Below are 13,661 nucleotides of genomic sequence, written 5' to 3'. Positions count from 1 at the left end.
TGGTGAATATTTTATGTAAAGGGTGTACACAATGTTTCAGTACAAGACAAATAGTTATCCCACTAATTATTTGTTTATAAGGGAAATTCATACTCTCCTATTCGTCCCTGGTCATGCTTTTGTTATATTGTTTGAAAATTAATATATAGCAGTGTTAAAAAATAAACCAAATTCAATATCGTCAAAGAAGTGAAATGTTTTATAATGAAAATAAAATAACTGGAAGAATTACATCGGTGTTTAAAATTCTGAAATTACTAAACAACAACAATTATGATATTTTACTTGAAATAAAATGATGTACGTTTTCGAAAACACTTTCATTTGAAAAAAATTCATTTAAACCATTTGGTTAGTATTTGTAAATACATATTCAATGATACAAATACAAACCCTTTTTTCAACGAATAAACTAAAACAAAAAAATCCTAGATTAGTTTACCTTGTCGGGCATAAAAGCTGAAAAAAAAAGAAATACTGATGTAATTATACTTTGGGTCGACATTGGGTTCTATATATTTGATATATAGTTTATCTTAATCTTAATGAACAAAGCAGTTTACATTATATATGGATAATCACAATTGGTTCGTTCTTTACAACTGTTAATACTTTTTTTTAATAAATGTTTAATCGTCTTTCAATATCTGAAATAATTAAATATAATCAAAACTTCATGTTTCTTTTTTCATATTTAAACAGTATATAAACTCATTCTACATTTTCTAACATTTCCTTTTCTAATAGAAGAGACTTAATTAGTTCTTGAAGAAAAAAAAACACACATTACCCATAACGATGACAGCCAGTTTAAAAACTACGTTCATTTTCAGCGCAGGTTACTATCGGGATAGCTAAAATAAATATGATTTGAAATAAAGTGTTTTGATAGAACTTGGTCTTCAAATCTCAGTAAATACAAATAAATATGATAAACTATCCAAGAACGATTAAACTGATGATAATCGTCAATGTCTTACTATCAGTAGATTATATTTGATTGAAGCAATGTAATTTGATCAAAAACACAACAAAAACAGTACTACTTTCGGATGAGTTCTTTTTTTAAACCAGATATTGTGTCATAACTGTAATTCTTATAGATTTTTAATTGTATTCATAATATTTTATTTTATCAAAATCAATTTAAATAACAACCCTTCCCCAGAAACAAAATGGCATACAATTTAACAACTATATCATGTGCATGTAATTAAAAATTCGTTTTATCTAAATATATTCTTTTTCCATTAGAAATGTTAGAACAGTTGTGCTTTTCACTGATTCAAAGATAATCCTACAAATATCACCGTCTTTGATGGTAGTTATACATTCTAATGCAACAACGTTTGTAACGTTCATTTTGATTGGATAACGTCACTTTCTTACATGGCATCAATTCACAATTGATGCTATGGGACGTACGCGCAAGCGCAAACGGCATATGACAGATTTTAAATACATGTTTTAACGTTGTTTTCTGTCAGTTTCATAAGAATGGAGATAACAATATTGTATTTTAAGCTCCGACGGCATCAATTTGGGATTTGATAGTCGCAAATACCCGTTTACTGTCTCCGCTACGCGTCGCCAGTAAACTTAATTTGCGACCATCAAATCCCCAATTGATGCCGTCGGAGCTTAAAATACAATACAGTTATCTCCTAATTGAAGTACTGTACATGAGAATATAATTGAAGTTAAATTCTAGATTTTTGAATTCCAACCAGGTTTTATGTCTCAAATAAATGAGAAAGACGTGTTAAGCTTACGAACAAATAAACAAACAAAAAACTGATGTTGTGGATTTAAAAACAAATTAAAGTTTTTGTAAGAGATTTATGTTTTGAAGTTTTGGAATATTAAGAAGTCTTTATTTACAAATAGTTTTAACTGAATGCCCGATATAAGATAAAAACAAATTAGAATGTGTTGCATATTGCTGTAAACCTCATAATGATTAATAAAATTATGAAAACCAGAAAATTATCCTTGATTATATACATTTGTAAGTTTGTTAAAAGCTATTATTTTATTTTATTTCAATCTTGTTTTTTCAACATTTTACCCCTATATTTTTGCAAATAACTTAAATGATATTTTAAACCAAGAAAATGTAAACAATCTTATATAAAATACCTTACCAAAATAGTTGAGAACCGTTTTCTTTTGCAAGTCTTTGCGTAAATGCGTTTTCCTCCTCTTCGATCGTGAAGTTGTTTTTCAAATGTTAATTATTAAACGTCTTATACCGGATCATGTCTAAAGATAAAAGTACTAGATACTTCGCCGATTGCGTGTAAAGGCTAAGATGGGGACACGGAGTAACATTTTATAAAATTTGAGATTAATCAGCTGTTTAATGTTAATAAATAAGTAAATGTGTGCTTTTTGAGAATAGATAAAGTTGAAAAAATTGAAAATCACCATTCTTTATTTTCAAACTCTAATTTATATAAAATTTGCATTGCGGACCCTTGTCTACCTCTTAGGAAAGAGTACATTGTAAATTAAAAATAGAAACAAGTGTTACATAAATCAATGTTGCTCATGTTGCAACAGAAATAGCCGATTCGTCTCAATGATTATATCGATTAAATGTTTATGTTAAAGATACATCATGATAAAATCAATCAGATTCCTGGTAAAGGAATTTTATGAATTGGACAAAAATATATTTAGATATTGTTTTCATCGACGCTTACATAAATTGTATATCAACAGATTAAGGTTAACTAAATATGTATTGCCATACAATAAATTAGACTATATTTCCCAGTTTTTGCTAGATTGTTTATGACATAATTGATAAAAAAATCCAGTGCATGTTTATTACTTGATAATTTGTCTTCGAAACATGATGGTTTAATGTTTAAGAGGCAATGTCAGAGAGCACCAGGAAGGACTGTTCAACAAAAAAAATAATAATTTGGGCAAACATATATTTTACCCTTTCAGTATAACATATTTCTTGGGAATATATAATTCTGTCTATATTAATTTTTTGTGAATTTGACATTTTTTTTCAATGAAATTCAATATAAGCGCCCAAACTGCAAATTTTCATTGAAATGTATGGGGAAAAAGTTAGTTTCTAACCGTTTGCAATTATCCATCACCGGAGGAAAACACCACTTATGACTTAACTACTTAATATATGGAAGTCTAGTACTATGTTAGTGTAAAAAATAATGGAAATAAAATTTTTGGTATCTTTTTCATTTTGTCAAAAAAGTAAGTTAAAAAAATGCAAAAGTAGAGAAAATTGTAAAAATTGAGAAAAATCCAGTTTCTAACCGTTTTTAATTATCCATCACCAGAGGAAAACAACTCTTATGACTAAACTACTTATATGGAAGTCTAGTACTATGTTAGTGTAAAAAATAATGAAAATTATATTTGTGGTATCTTTTTTATTTTACTTTTTTTAAATAAGGTAAAAAATGCAAAAATAGAGAAAATTGTAAAAATTGAGAAAAAGCCAGTTTCTAACCGTTTTTAATTATCCATCACCAGAGGAAAACTCTTATGACTAAACTACTGATATGGAAGTCTAGTACCAGTACTCAAAATAATGTGTTGTGTTCCATGGACCCTCATCTCCAATTTATCCCTTCCTTCCGTTTGGGGTATTGAACCTTCTTCCTAAATTTCATAGAAATCCATTCATTTAAACTAAAGTTATTGTCCAGAAACCAATGTGTCTTCGGACGACGACATCATACCATTATACGATCCAAAAAAAAATTGTTGCGGTCGTATCTTTTTTCCAAGGCCAATTTTAGTTAGAGGACGGACACCACGCAAATACATTAGTAAAAATCAAAATCAAATATATTGCAGATTGGTTTAGTTCTTTATTGAAGGCTGTACCTATTGCTTTAAACTTTTACATTGTTTGGTCTCTAATTGAAGAGTTGTCTAATATCAATCATACTTCATCGTCTGAAATTTATTGTATTCCATAGCAGTTTCTTCAAAACCTTGGGAAATAGCAGCACTGTTTATCTCCATCACTTGCTTTGTATTTAAGTCAGAATATGACAACAGATAATTTGTCCCATAAGTCACAATGCTTATGGCGTAAGGAGAACTGTGATAGGTACATGTAGCCGTGAAATTGGCAATCATATCAGATCTCCTTTGTATTAAGACGGATAACGTGGCCTGATTAAATGTGACATACACTTAGCTACAGTGTGAACATAACAATTACTTTATCATCTGTATTCAATCGATAAATTTTGAACAAATACATGTACTGCACAAAACAAAAATTAACAGTTGGCATACCATATTGATACTTATAAGAAATTAATTCTTTTTTGGTGTATATATTTCTGAATAACACAGAAATATTACACTGACAATTATTTTGAAAAATACAACTTTTGACTTTTTTTTTCCTTTTAACAGATTCTTTATTCCCCACCTACGATAGTAGAGGGGCATTATGTTTTCTGATCTGTGTGTTCGTTTGTCCGTCCGTCTGTCTGTTTGATTGTTCGTCTGTGCGTCTGTGCGTCATTTCGTCCGTTCGTCCCGCTTCAGGTTAAAGTTTTTGGTCAAGGTAGTTTTTGATGAAGCTGCAGTCCAATCAACTTGAAACTTAGTACACATGTTCCTTATAATATGATCTTTCTACATGTAAAAAATGTACTTTAAGAGATACCGGTTCTCACTTTTGAATTTTCATATCCATGCAGTAAGTTAACTTCAAAATCAATTTGATCCATTTATCTAATTATAGGCTCCTCTACATGTAAGTCTGTTATCTGATGTATCTTTTATCAGTTTAAAAGAAATAGCAGATTATAAGGTGATCAATTCTTCTTTGAATTGAATTTGGAAAATTGTATTGGTTTGTGCTTACATTTGTACATGTTGTACTAAACCCAAATGTCGACTAATGAAAATAACCGCCGCTCAAAAAAAATCTACATGAACTGTTTAGAAAGAATTCAATTGCCTTATTTTTGTACCGAGAATTTCATATAAGCAGACATATCAGTACCATAATCTTTGACAAACAAGATGATGTTGAATTTTATGTTATAAATTTCCAGCAGCGTATCACAAATGCAAACCCAACTTCATGTGGGCTATTCATTTCCCAGCTCATGCCGTAATCAAAAGCTTCCATTGTAATAGTTAATGTTGGTTTTGACCGCAAATACTACAAAACAGGGGCGAAAGATACCAGCGGGACATTCAAACTCATATAGGTCGAAAATAAATTGACAACACTATGGATAAAAAGAGAAAAGGCAAAAGGACAAAAAATAGTACACAACACACAACATAGAAAACTGGAGACTAAGAAACACGAACCCCCACCCAAAACTGAGTTGACCGCAGGTGCTCCAGAAGGGTACGCAGATCCTGCTCAACATGGTGCATCCGTCGTGTTGTTCACCATTTGAAACTCTTAGTTTAATAGCTTTCTTGTGAGTACCATGCATCTATCACAGAAATCATCATAGGAAATACAAGCCCGGGAATACCGTTTCACTTGGAAGCTATATATTCCGTTTGCAGGTACCAGGATTAAAATCTAATACGCCAGACGCCCGTTTCGTCTACACAAACTCATCAGTGACGCTCAGATCAAAATAGGTATAACGCCAAACAAGTACAAAGTTGAAGAGCATTGAGGACCCGAAAATTCCAAAACGTTGTGCCAAATACGGCTAAGGTGATCTATGCCTGGGATAAGAAAATCCTTAGTTTTTCAAAAATTCATTGTTTTAGATACAGGAAATTTATAAAATGACCACATAATTGATATTCATGTCAACACCGAAGTGCTGACTACTGAGCTGGTGATACCCTCGGGGACGAAATGTCCACCCGCAGTGGCATCGACCCATAATGCTGTTTATTTAACTTTTTACTGTATTTCCATATTCTTTTAGGCATGTAGACAGTTTTGAATCTTGCATCAGCCTGATATACCTTTTAAACAATGAATATTTCAACATTTACATTTAAAATTCAATATAGAAACAAGTCTTACTCAAATCCATATTGCTCCTGCTGTGACTGTTTACAGAAATAGCAAATACCCCTCAATGACTTTATCGAAAATATGTTAATAATAATGAAAACAACACTACATAATTGATTAGATTGTGGAAAAGTTAGAAGTTATGTAAACATTTAATTTAAAATTCCCATATAATTGTTATTTCAGATCAACGCAAAACTACTAGCTACTATGCTTATGATACCCATGCCCTGAATGCTTTTTAATTAAGTTCTTCATTTGGTCTTTTAATGCTTTTGATTCGAGTGTAACTGATGAGTATTTTGAGGACAAACGCATGTCTGCATATAAAATTTTAAGGTTTGGATCTGGAATGTTCGCATGTGTTTGTTGTATGTGAAATGTTGTTTTGTATGATAATATGCATGTTAAGGTTCCTTTATAATTTAATTTGCATTTCACTCAAACATGTTACATGGTGGGTAATTTTGAATGGCGCTAAAAGTGTAAAATCGGAAGGAACATTGATGTATGATGTGGTTGAACATGATATATTGATCAGTTAAGGAATGTAGCACATGCTACTTTCAACAATGATGGAATCAACACTGAAAACAAATGTGCTTCAATTCTGATCAACGAAACACAGAAAGAACAAAAATCAGCGAGCTGTATCGACTAATTTAACGTCATTTATGTAATTAGTTTTTTTTTATCGTTTCTTTTCGAAAATAGAATATCTTGCACTTGGTTGAACAAACACTTTTGATAAGTATGATGCAAATATTAAAAAGAAACAAAAAAGGGTAAGTGTTCATACAAAGCACGAAAAAATCATTTATCACTATTAATTGTATGTAGTTTTGAAGTCAGAATTTATGTGCAGCATCATTTTATTCAAAAGATACTAAGCTTATATTACAAGAAATCGAGGCATACAATTAACGAATTCGTTTCTCGTTTTTTATATATATTTGACCGTTGCTTTTTTGTCGTTTGAATGGTTAAAAGCTAGTAATTTTTGAGGCCCTTTATAGCTTGTTGTTCGGTGTGAGCCTAGGCTAAGTGTTGAAGACCTTACTTTGACCAACAATGGTTTTCTTTTATCAATTGTGACTTAGATGGACAGTTGTCTCATTGGCACTCATACCACATCTTCCTATATCTATCCATATCAAGTATACGATATTGCCCTACTATACTTGCTATAGAATACAAGAAAAGTATTACGAACATTTTATGTGTACACTGTGTGTTGTAAAGAGGAAGGGGTTCCACTGCTTGTGTCAACAATGCATATCCGTTCAATCATGGTCAAAGCCGAATATAAAATCATTTCCTTCCAGAGAAGACAGATACAAATTGACGAAGCTTTTTTTCTTGAACGATTTCTTTACAATCAACGATTTTAAATGTTAAACAATAGAACACCAGGAAGTGATTACACGTCTAATGTCCTAGACCAAAAAAAGCTTGATAAAAACGTGTCTTATTCTCTACGTGCTATACAATTTTAAACTATTGGCAAAGATGAATATATATATATATATATCATTTTATTCTGGTATCACCTAAGTTGGACAATAGATTGCATGGCTAATGTAGAATTTATTTACACGACACAGGTCAACATCATCAAGCTGTGAAAAAAAAATATTTAATAATTGCTAACAGTACAAGTAAGTATAGCTGGGAAAAAAAGTTCCTTATACAAGAGTTATTACAAAATTAAATCTTTCGGGGAAACGGGAGGTGACTACATGACTAATTTGCGAATCACTTACATGGAACAGAGTTGGATAAACATTTCTCCTAAATGTTTTTCGTAGGGATGGAAACAGGGACGGTGTGAAGCGGTGTATAGTTAGAGACATCGGTAAAAGTAGTGGAGTGACCAAGTCTACAAATATTTAACTTTAATGGACGACCCTACCTGCAGGATTAATTATGATTTTTCATTTAGAGTGTGTAATTCAAAATATTGCTGGTCGTAGATTTGATGGGTTATAAGATCACAGAACATAATATATCAATTGTAAAATACGTAATAGGCAAGGGAATACTACTTTAACGAAAGAATAAACAATAGCTGAAGAAAATGTAACTACCAGATTCCCTTTTAAGAGGAAAAGAAGAAAGCAACAAATAAAACGACAAAAAAAAAAGAAACAGGAAATGGTTTTCCATTGATATTTACATTACAAGTACAAGATATATTTCTGATTTGTACGCATGTTCTTAAAAAAAAATCGAAGTAATTTGTTTTTTTTTTGTATTAATGTATTGCCAGCAACCCATGTTTCATTGTGAAACTAAATAAAACGATTCAAAAGAAAATCTGATAGGTTAGGGTATCTTTTTTGCTATTGTAAAAACTGAGATTGTGTAAGTGGCTATTTTGACATCAGCAGCAGTAGCCTACTTGAACCCCTTCAAACGAGTTGCTACAATGTTTTCTTCGTAAGAAATTGCTTGGTGAGTAAGACGATTCATATGTATCTCAGACCCTCTACAAGAACAACTTTTATCTGTCGAACTCTGCATATGTGTGGCATACGCTTTTTTTTATTTCAAGCTCATGTAATATAAAAAGATTTTGAATTGAATATGATGACATTGGCCCTTCGAAAAAAGAACTGGTAATCGTTTTCAACTTCATATACATATATTGCCTTAAGAACAACAAGGAAATCCTCAATATATGTATACAGTACTACTGGATGAGATAAAAGATGGACTATGACAGTCAAGGAACGTGTTTCATACTTTTTATACTGTTTCTACATCATTAAAAAATTATTAGATAAAAGAGCCTTGAAAGCCTTTTATTGTAACAGTTTTGTTAATTCTGGAATACCACGGTTAAACGTACACAATAATATGTGTACTATTTTTTGAGAACCGACTGCAGAGTTTACACAAATGTATGTAAGCCCATCTACATTTGATTTCTGATCAAATGTTGCTTTTACAAAACATTGTAACCAATGGCATCCTCATATTCTTATACTAGTAATATAAAAATATAAAACGTCTACCATAGACCATATTTTTAAGTGTTCACATCATTTTGCTAAATATATCCAAACATTGTTCCATAGCTGTATATTTAGGTGTATATGATAGGAGTGTAGAGTAGAAAAGAATAAACAAGATTGTAATATAATAACATTTGTAAAATCTGGTCCAAATATAGAAAATTTTAGCAATATCAGGGTCTACATTGTGTGTTGCATTTAGTCGTATTTATATCCATGATGTGGTATGATTGGCAATGTGACAACTGTCCACAAGAGACCAAAATGACGCAGACATTAATAACTATAGGTTATCGTACGGCCTTCAACAATGAGCAAAGTCCATACCGCATAGTAAGCTATGAAAGGCCCCGATATGACAATGTAAAACAATTCAAACGAGAAAACTAACGGCCTTATTTATATAAAAAAAAAATGAACGAAAAACAAATCTGTAACACATAAACAAACGACAACCACTGAATAACAGGCTTCTGAAATGGGACAGGCACATACAGAAATAATGTGGCGAGGTTAAACATGTTAGCGGGATCCCAACACCCCCCCCCCTAATCTGGGACAGTGGTATAACAGTACAACATAAAAACGAACTATAAAAATCAGTTGAAAAAGGCTTAACTCATCAGATAGACAAAAATACAATTGGACGTGGACGTGGACGTGTCTGTCTTTTTCTACAAACAAAAATGAATCGCTCCTTAAACATATGATAACAAGGTCAATATCGTGTTACAGCTTGTCGATTGGTAATCATGGCATAGTAAGTTTGGTATCAGAATCATAATACATCTTTCTACCGCAAGTTTCACTTTAAGGAACCTATAATAGCTTTTAAAGTGGAATTTTTGTACTAAAAGACAGCAAATTGTTGGGCAAGTCCAATTTGATATATCTAATGACTGCTTTTAACTAGAAAGTATACAAACGGCTGCACGTAACGTTTGGTGTTTATTAGTTGTTAATGTCTCAATTTCTGATAGTATTTATCCAGATTTTAAATTAAGAAATTAAAATACTGAACCCTACGTTTGATTCCCCCTGCATTTTCTGTTACTGTTTCATCAAGGTTTTTTTCTAACTCACAGTACATTGTAGTTGTTTCCAAAGTGACCGTGTTTTCCATTCATGAAGTAGAAAGCAGCATTATATGTAACAAAAACATGTCAAATGCTTTTTGTGATCACGCAAGTCTTCAAGGATGTCACCAATCATGCAATGAAAGTATTATCGTAAAACTTTTAACTCTTCGTTTAATCTTTCGTTAATCGGATGTCTAAGTCATAAAATCGTGCAATCAGTTTTAAATTAGTAAAGAGGCTTGGTTCTATATTCTTGTACGATGGAATCGGTGTTCATTCTAAATGTTATTTAGATAATTCTATTGAATTTTGGAGTCTTTTGTCAGTGTAAGTGTAACGTTCCACAGGAAGTGTGTGCGCATGTGCTAGGAAATGGATGTTTAAATTGCAGCTCTCAAAAATATTTGGAACTTACAGCTTTTTCTAGAGTAATAAATCCCGGAACTTGCTATTACATCAACATTTGGCTTACATTTGTCATTGTATGTATGAAAATTATCAAAATATTTGTAAATTAAAATATTTGTATACGTAAATTTTTGATTCACATTTGTACAGTGGCGGGAAAATTATTTTCCATAAATGTAAACAGTGTAAACCACTTCCGGTTTACTTTTTTTGTTTGCTTTTGTTTTGATCTGCAAACAGAGTCTCTATGATTAAATAGGTAATAATATCCTATCTATCAATCCTTACACCTTATATAATATGGCTTCTTAGTGTAAAATTGAGAATGGAAATGGGGAATGTGTCAAAGAGACAACAACCCGCCCAAATAAAAAACAACAGCAGAGGGTCACCAACAGGTCTTCAATGTAGCGAGAAATTCCCGCACCCGGAGGCGTCCTTCAGCTGGCCCCTAAACAAATATATACTAGTCCAGTGATAATGAACGCCATACTAATTTCCAAATTGTACACAAGAAACTAAAATTAAAATAATACAAGACTAACAAAGGCCAGAGGCTCCTGACTTGGGACAGGCGCAAAAATGCGGCGGGGTTAAACATGTTTGTGAGATATCAACCCTCCCCCTATACCTCTAACCAATGTAGTAAAGTAAACGCATAACAATACGCACATTAAAATTCAGTTCAAGAGAAATCCGAGTCTGATGTCAGAAGATGTAACCAAAGAAAATAAACAAAATGACAATAATACATAAATAACAACAGACTACTAGCAGTTAACTGACATGTGTTTATACTGTGACCTTGAGTCGCCCAAGGAACGAAGATCTAATTTGTCATCAACTACTAACTGTCTAATTAAACATGTTATGAATGTGTATGAGAGTCACGATCCTTCTCTTCACTGATTATATTTTTGTGACACTTAGATTTTGTCAAGATATTTAGACATAGCTTAGTCGTGATTTGCTCAACATTTTTTATTTTTCTGAGCACAGTCAATGAGTTTAATATACAAAATAATATACTAGATTCCAACAAATATGTGGGTATCACTATCAGCCTTCAATGTGAAACAACAATTGAGGTACCCCAGATTTATTACTGGCACTTACACGTGTCCAATTTTAAGAATAAATGTGTTTTTGGCAAATCAGATCGCCACATTCATCTTTTGATTAGAATGCTTTTAAGCAACCAGGTTGAAACCAACCCTGGCCAATCAAACTTGAATGACTCCAGTTATCCATTCTCTATTTGCTCGCATATGTGTACCTGGGACAGTGATGCTATTGTTTGTGATAATTACGAGAAATGGTGTCATATTGGATGTGTAAATATAAGTCCATCTATGTATGAAAAGTTTGGAAATTCATCAGCACTTTGGATATGCCCGATATGTGATACTCCTAATCACTCCAGAACCATTTTTCAATCATACCTCTCATCAGGTAATTCTATTTTGAACCCTAACTCATATTCAGTACTTTCAGATAGTTCAGCTTTTTCCTTAAGCTTCAATATAACTGATAGTCATGAAAATTTTGGAGACCCAGTTGCTACATCATCACCGAAACCACCAGTGACTAAGTAATTAAAAATAAGAATATTAATAGAAAAAAACTCCTTAAGAGTTCTTCAGAATAATTTTAGAAGGTGTAAAAATAAAGTTCCTCAAATTGAAAATTTATTAACGTCATCTAAACCAGATATTATTATTGGTAATGAAACTTGGCTAAACAAAGATGTATTATCTTCTGAAATTTTTATAAACACACTATTTGAAGATGCATTCCGAAACGACCGGGTCGGAAAAGAAGGTGGAGGTGTATTAATCGCCATTAAAAAAGTTGTTATTTGCCAAGAAGTATATAAAAGCAAAAATGTAGAACTTATTACTGCTCAAATTAATATAACTGATACCAAATCCTTAGTTATTATTTCTGCATATAGATCATCAAATAAAAATGATATAGACTATCTCAAACAAATGATCATTGAAATTAATGAACTTAAGTTAAAATTTAAAAATTCCACCTTCTGGCTTGGTGGTGACTTTAACCTTCAAGACATAAAATAGCCGGAACAAAATATATCTGGCTCAATGTATACTAAGGAGTTGAATGAAGCATTTATAGATATGCTGAACAACTTAGGCATTGAACAAATGATTGATTTTCCAACCAGGAAAGATAATGTCCTTGACCTTTTCTGCACAAACCAACCTGCATTGATAACAAAAATAAAATCTATACCAGGTATATCTGACCATGATATTGTATTAGTGGATGCAATCTGTAAGCCTTAAAGATCTTAACATAACAACATAAAATGTGTTTATGGAAAAAGGTTGATATTAAAAAGATAAAAGACATAACATCTCATTTTATATCTGAACTTATATCTCAGGCTAATGAAAATCTAAATATTGACCAATTATGGAATAAATTCAAAAAGGTAGTAATAAAATAATAGATGATAATGTACCAAGCAAAAAAACTAAATATAAGTACACCAACCCTTGGGTAAATAGGGATATAGACCATTTATGTAAAAAAAACAACGTAAAGCTAACAACAAAGCTAAAAAAAACTGGTAAACAAGAACATAAAGATAAATATAAAAAGTTAAAAGCTACTGCTCAAAGAGAAATAAGAAAAGACCAGAGCACGTGCATGCAAGAAACAATTAGCCCCCAGTTAGAAGAAAAACCTAAATCTTTCTGGCATTATAAAAAGCAAAAAAAAACAGAAACATCTGGAGTGTCAACATTAAGAGGAAAGGATGGTTTATTATATAGTGAGCCGAATACACAAGCTAACATCCTAAATGAACAAAAGGCTTTTACTACCGAAGATACATCCTCTATGCCAAATAAAGGTACAAGTCCCCACCCCACTATGCCAGACATATTTATTAGTAATAAAGGCTTATTAAAGTTACTTAAAAACTTAAATCCACACAAAGCCACTGGCCCTGATAATCTACCAGCATATTTTTTACATAATTTTGCAGAAGAATTGACATTCTTTTTGCAAAAATCTATTGATATTGGTAAAATCCCAAATGATTGGAAGCAGGCTAATGTTGTACCAAATTTTAAAAAGGTGACAAGCATAACGCTAATAATTATAGACCAGTTTCATTAA

The 13,661-nt window shown here is 31.8% G+C and overlaps 1 protein-coding gene across 1 annotated transcript; it reads left to right on the top strand.

The window, feature by feature from the left end:
- The first annotated feature begins 13,187 nt into the window (after nt 1-13,187).
- On the top strand, nt 13,188-13,661 carry LOC139526370 (uncharacterized). The gene has a single exon (XM_071321507.1). It carries the CDS (start codon nt 13,188-13,190, stop codon nt 13,659-13,661), a length of 474 nt encoding a protein of 157 aa, XP_071177608.1.

The sequence above is a fragment of the Mytilus edulis genome, chromosome 6, assembly GCF_963676685.1.
Source record: "Mytilus edulis chromosome 6, xbMytEdul2.2, whole genome shotgun sequence".
Taxonomy (NCBI): domain Eukaryota; kingdom Metazoa; phylum Mollusca; class Bivalvia; order Mytilida; family Mytilidae; genus Mytilus; species Mytilus edulis.
The sequence above is the reverse complement of the archived record's forward strand: the minus strand, read 5'-3'. Positions and strand labels throughout refer to the sequence as shown.

What these genes read in the sequence shown, in the direction of transcription:
- LOC139526370 (XM_071321507.1), top strand. Translation starts at nt 13,188, where the DNA reads ATGCAAGAAACAATTAGCCCCCAGTTAGAAGAAAAACCTAAATCTTTC.